The sequence below is a fragment of the Prunus dulcis genome, chromosome 5 (genome assembly GCF_902201215.1).
Source record: "Prunus dulcis chromosome 5, ALMONDv2, whole genome shotgun sequence".
Taxonomy (NCBI): Eukaryota; Viridiplantae; Streptophyta; class Magnoliopsida; order Rosales; family Rosaceae; genus Prunus; species Prunus dulcis.
Genome location: NC_047654.1, coordinates 11,841,117 through 11,847,197, shown reverse-complemented (window position 1 = coordinate 11,847,197; position 6,081 = coordinate 11,841,117). Strand labels below are relative to the sequence as shown.

At 35.2% G+C, this 6,081-nt stretch overlaps 1 protein-coding gene across 1 annotated transcript; it reads right to left on the bottom strand.

The window, feature by feature from the left end:
- Positions 1-2,829: 2,829 nt before the first annotated feature.
- LOC117628090 (mediator of RNA polymerase II transcription subunit 10b-like) lies at positions 2,830-5,260 on the bottom strand. The gene is made up of 6 exons (XM_034360456.1): positions 5,157-5,260; positions 4,033-4,293; positions 3,848-3,928; positions 3,652-3,754; positions 3,472-3,561; positions 2,830-3,127 (listed from the first exon to the last, which is right to left on the bottom strand). Exons 2-6 carry the CDS (start codon positions 4,257-4,259, stop codon positions 3,056-3,058), a joined length of 573 nt encoding a protein of 190 aa, XP_034216347.1. The 5' UTR covers positions 4,260-4,293; positions 5,157-5,260; the 3' UTR covers positions 2,830-3,055.
- Positions 5,261-6,081: the final 821 nt, after the last annotated feature.

The window sequence follows — 6,081 nt, the reverse complement described above, 5'->3', positions numbered from 1 at the left end:
CTCCTCTACAGCTAAATCATCATGACCTAATCATATCATCAGCCCACAACACTAATTCCATCAATCTCATCATCTCTCTACCCAAAGATTTCAACTTTATCAAAAACCCAATGCCACAAAGCCAATTCTAAGCACAATTAGCCTCTCTACCCTTTTTTTACTTTTCCTTTTTCTGTGATGATATGAGGACGATGATTGATGAGTATTTATAACCCTAAAAATGAAAACCCATTTTGAACCTTACGATGATGACGAAGGCCATGATAAAGATGAGACACCAACAAAGTAAACGAAAAGGATGAGTCTCAGTGGTTTAGTTGAGCTAATTCACCGACCCCTATATAGGAAACTTTTTTTTTGGATTTCGGGTTTTTTTTCTTCTTTTTTTTTTTTTTTTCTTTTGCATATATTTTTGTTATTTGAATATAATTTATGGTGGAATTTGGTAAAGCATTTAATAATATTCACGAAAAGGAGAATCCCTCGTTGAGTGCGTTTTCACTTCTTTTTATTACTACGGTCGCGGGGGATTCAAGATGACGACACAGAGTGACTGACAAATTTAAAAAGTTGGGGGAAGGAGGAAGAAGAGTCAGGCTTTCAGGCCTTCAGGCTTACAGGCTTACAGGCTACAGCTCATTATTTTTCAGGGGCTTGCTGGTCTACTGTTCATAGCATGGTCTATCCATTAATTCTCATTCCAAAATTCACCTATACATCATATATGTTATGTACATCATCATACACATTGCTTTGCCTAATTCTAAGCAAATCCACCTTGCATGTTGTTGTTTATTAATAATTTTAAATGTTTAAACATATCAGAAATGGGAGGTACAATCTTATGCATATATAAATTGTCAACTTTGAATCGTTGATTGTTGTAAAGTCCACTATCACCAGTAATTCTCAAATACTAATAAACACGTGACGGCAAACATGACATTCCTCTAATATTATGATCACATTTTTATTGATAATGCAACTCATTAAGTCTTTCTTTTTCTTATACAATCTCCAATGTGCATGTGAGTCTTAACCTAAAGAAGTGAGTGAGAAGTTGAAAATGAAAATTACATAAAGAAGTCATGTGTTGTCAAATCATAGCCAACTACAAATTGACGTTAATTTATCATCATGTAGCATATTTGACAAAGAAAACCAATAGCCTTTTGAAGTTATATATATATATAGATGATCAACCATCCTAGCTAGTATAGCAATTAATTCAAGCTTTGTCAAAGAAGCCACAGCAACCACAGAAAATAATTTTTTTGCAACTACAGGGATTGAAATTTAAATTCAAATTGGGTGCTGCGTGACCAAGTTGCTTGAATAAGATAAACAAGTTTGTGCCAAAACAAAATTCAATTTTACACATTTACCATCAATTTTTTTTAAAATAAAGCTATTTAAGATAGAAAAAAAAAAAAAGGTGGAAAACACAATTAATAGGAAGCATGGCAACATTTTGGTTGGATTCAGGACCACATTAAGATGTCCATTGACCTGCAGTCACCTCTTTGACCCCAATCTCACGATAAATAATTTTTTTATATAAAGAAAAATGTGTGAGATTTGCATTTCTCTTTTCCCGGGCTCCCTAATTTCATGGTGATTGACCTAAAAGCATCTTTAGACGGATACCAAATTTTACCTAGATTTTTGTTCTTTCCCAATTCCCACCACACATATTAACGGCATTGTCTCCTCCCCATTTCCTCATCAGAGTTCTTCAAACATTTATTTCCAAAGCTCAGTACCTACCTGCTGTGTGACCAATTTGTAATCACAACCCCATTCATCAAATCGCTTTGATGGACAAAAATATGGTGCTTTACCTTTCCTATTTTCACCATTAATAACATTTTGAGACAGAGCTTCAAATTTAGAAGTTTTCTTTAAGAATTGTAATGGTAACTTTTTATGCATTGCGTTCGACACTAATACTAAGACGTTCCCGGCGTTGAGTCATCATATAGAAGTGGACTACACATGGTGTTTTGTGTGTGTCCAGTGCATTTCCCGAGATGGCCAATCATAAATATGGATCCAGCTGACTATCTACTCCATTTCCCATTTCTCATTTACATTTTCTTTTTAAAAAATAAGCTGATTTCTAGAGCACTTTGTTGCAGCAGCAGCCACTAATTGATCTTAAAAGCTTTAACCTCATTGTTAAATAAATTTTGTTGCTTAAAATAATGAAGTTATTGGCCTCGTCCCCATACAAATAAACATTAAGAAAATGAAAGTGCAAGAGTAGTTGTAAAAAGTGGAAAAGGTGACGGCCCTTTTGAACTGGCTTTTCTCTCATGTAGGCCTTGATTGAGCAAAGAAGATTCTTTGCAAACTACACAACGTAGAAAATAAAACCAAGGCTTTGGTGGGAGTGTTTCTTATATAAATATATATATTTCTAACTTCAAACCCAAACATACATACCACGACGCATTAAGTTTTGCTTTAGTAGTTTTTATATAAATAAAGCTCCAATGAAACAACTGAGAAAATGCAGGAGCAGACAGTTTACTGGCAAACGTAGCAATATTTTTATCATTATTATAAAAGCTACCAGTACCAATATGTCAGTTCTGGACTTCTTTTTCCTTTTTAAAGATTTTTATTTGACTAGTTGGGCAATTTTTCATTTTCTCAGTGTCATTGGTTTGGGTTTGTCTGGTTGATTAGTTTGAAGGCCCAAATCACAATTGAATTTGGGCTCCATTTATACAAATGGGAAGCAAGTCCTCCTCAAACTTCAGGAACTGTGAAATTCCTTGTTATCAAACATTATTTATATATAACAGATGAAATTGACAGGTCCCAGAGCATATAACAAGTGTAGAAACTAATATTCAAAGGGATCCATTATCACTAAAATCATGAAAAGGTGAAGAACTTCGTCTAAATTCTCATATTTTTAAGCAATTGGAAATGGGATATTCAATCACTCATGAATGAGAAATTCTTGAATTCACATCCTATCAGATTACAAGCACGGTATTGGTAAGACGTGGACTCGAAGAACATGATACATAAACACATCACACATTTAAGGCTCCGGTTTGACCTTCATATCCCCATTCTGTAATATGCTTTGTGCTTGTGCAAGCCGTTTTGTTTCCTGTATCGTAAGTAAACAGCTTAAACCCCTACGAGAATAATAATGAACCACACTCACACAAATATGGACAATAACTCTGAACAAAATATGGACAATAAACACAAACAATCTGACTTCTGCTGGGTGCAGAGTCAACACACTGGCAGCAGATTTAGTTGCCAAAGGTAAACCTTCAGAGAACGGTTGTTCATCTCGATGAATGACCAAAAAGGAAGAAAGGCAGAAGGTTTCTTCATTTAATTTGTATAAAAAGAATATGCAATCGAAGTACATATGTGAAGGAGGCTAATAAGTTTTATAAATCCTTGTACAAGATGTTAGTGGGCCAATGCAAGGTAACTTACAGAAGCAGATGCAGCACGTATTTCTCTGTAAGATTCAACTTCATCAGGAAATGTTTGTTCAAGTTCCTCCAGAAGATGTTGGCGTAAACTCTATAAAAAAACATGAGTAGATGTTGAATCATGACAAACTTGGAAACAATGAAATGGAACTAAGCAATATTTTCACACTGTAAAAGTTACCTTGAAGGTATCGGTTTTGCCTTTAGTGATCTGATTTTTGGCAATGCAGCTGTTAATGACATCCCTTGTAAATTCATCAGGATTCTTCCCGTCGTCAATCAAACTACACAAAATTAATAAGTCAACAGTAGTCAGAGCTTGTCCATAAAAGAGGAACCTTCAGTTGTTAGAAAGCAAATTTGGGAAGAAGCCTCACTTAAAAACTTCCATAGGAACCTGGATATTGCATTTTTCGGACAACTTAGCCATGTTGTCAAGCTCAATAACAAGAGCATTTCTGAGAGATCAAACCTAATGTGAGAAAGTCTTCAAGCAACAATAAATATATTAAGAACAAAAGGTTTGAATAATTATTGAAGAAGCTCAGACTGAGAAAATTACAGGCGTTGGATGAGGGGGAGCTGAGAGGCAGCATTGAACGAAGAGATAGTGAGGTAGAGCTGGTGAATGAGCCCCAAAATTTTCTGAATAGAGTTATTGACCTCGTTCAGGTTTTGCTTTGGATCATCCACCACTGTTGCTCCAGTTGTATCATTGGTTTGAGGGACCAAAACCCCGTTTCTGCCACTCCCACCAGTTGCAGCTGTTGCATTCTGTGATGTATCCATCCCAGTCCCACTCTAAAGCTCTTTAAAAACGTACCTGTCAAGCGGAAATTAGCCAATTAGCACTAAAACATTAGATAAATAACAGGTTTTTCGTGAAAGTGATAGTTTAGAACTTCCCAAAATACAAACAGTAAAAGTGCAGCTGATGCAAATATTTGTCCATGTAATTCATATAACAAACCTACTTGGCTTCAGTAAAACTTGAAATAAACTTTTCATCTGCTTTTTTTTTTCAGTTTTCAAGAGAGACTGCACATTTTCTTATGGAAACATAAAATTGGGTTCGTATTTTCATAACAAGCAACAGAACACCAACTTTCAATTTATCTGTAAAAGCAAATTCAACCTGTTTGCTTAAACACGCTATGTTATTCTAACTCTATGTCCAAGTCACCTAAAATTTTCAGTCTATATGGGTAAAAGAAAATATCCAGAGCTTGCTTTACACAGCACTTCTTCTCTTTCAACTTCAATAAATTGTGTAGTCTAAAAATTCAATCATCTCAAACTTGAAGACAACAGTAAGATTAGTATATACCTATAATTAAAGTTTCTTTCAGTTAAGTAAAGCAATCAAATTTCGAACATCAGGATTGAAACCTTCAATTTCAATTCCAAAGCTCAATTTTTTCAAAGACATGGGAAAAGATTTCTAACAAGCTTGCTCTCCTTTTTCCAAAATCGAATGCAACCCAATATAATTCCGCAAAAATACAATAATCCCAATTTGCTGGTACCAATTAAAGTTGCCAAACTCCAATTTTCATATTCGTTAAGAATCCGACATCTATCAAAACCTAATTGAAATTGAGCCTTAATTAGCCAAAAAGATGACCCATCTAGCTTTTCTTTATAGCGAAAAGATATTAACTTTGAATAATTTCAAATTTAGGTTACCTGGTGAGAATTTGTTGTTCAAGTCCAGGCGGGGAAGCTTTTCTCCTACCAACGGAAAGAGGAGTTTCAGACTCTTTTCGAAGCGACGTCGCTTTTGGGTCATAATATTTGTTTCGGTTAATTCCATTTTCTCTTAGATGGGACTTTTGTTTTTTGGGCCAGACCTATTATTGAGGTGCATTACTGAAGTGGACTGACTTCAGTTAAGCCCAAAAAGACCCAATAAGACCCCACATTGCTTCTTCTTACTATGCAAAGCTTTGAACTTCTTAAGTTTCAAAAGTTCAAGTGAAATTGAGGGAGGGAAGAATCGAACCGACCTTGATGTCGGGGTAAATACTCTTAACCACTTGAGTTATAAATCCCTTGTAAGTGTTGTTGAATTTGGAAAATTAAAAAATAATTATAGGTACCACTTTTTACTTGTGCAAATTAAAGCTAACTTTAGGCTACATTTCCCCTAAAAAATTGTCCAATTGTTTCTGAAATGGCCAGGTTCTGAGTCCTCCCTTTGCCAGTTTGGATTTTAGGTAAGATGAGGACCAACAACACCAAATACCAAAACCTAGCACATAAAAGACAGAGACAGAGCACGTAAAGCAGAGGAACGATCCCATTAATATTCTTGCTTTTGCTAAGTGACCCCCGATGGTTTTCAGAAGGTGATCAGTCAGTCCCCTTAAACTTATATCTTAGAATATCTAATAATGATCCTGCAATTAAGGATATCTAAATTTTCTGCTTGATGACTGATACACCACTTACAAGTTGTTTTTCACAAACCAATTACTCATTGAATTTGATAAACGAACTTGGAGATATATGGAAGCTTTTCACCAGGTTGGCATGCCTTTAGCCTTTGAAATTCAGCATTGCTAAATCTCCCAACTCCCTTTAACCATCTGATTCCAAAAAGCAATTAAAA

Excerpts from the sequence above, each read along its gene's own strand:
- LOC117628090 (XM_034360456.1), bottom strand. The coding sequence starts at position 4,259 with ATGGATACATCACAGAATGCAACAGCTGCAACTGGTGGGAGTGGCAGA. Across the intron at positions 3,929-4,032 it reads CTCCCCCTCATCCAACGCCT|AAATGCTCTTGTTATTGAGC; the intron begins GTAATTTTCTCA and ends TTGATCTCTCAG. Across the intron at positions 3,562-3,651 it reads GCAAAACCGATACCTTCAAG|AGTTTACGCCAACATCTTCT; the intron begins GTAACTTTTACA and ends GTTTTTTTATAG.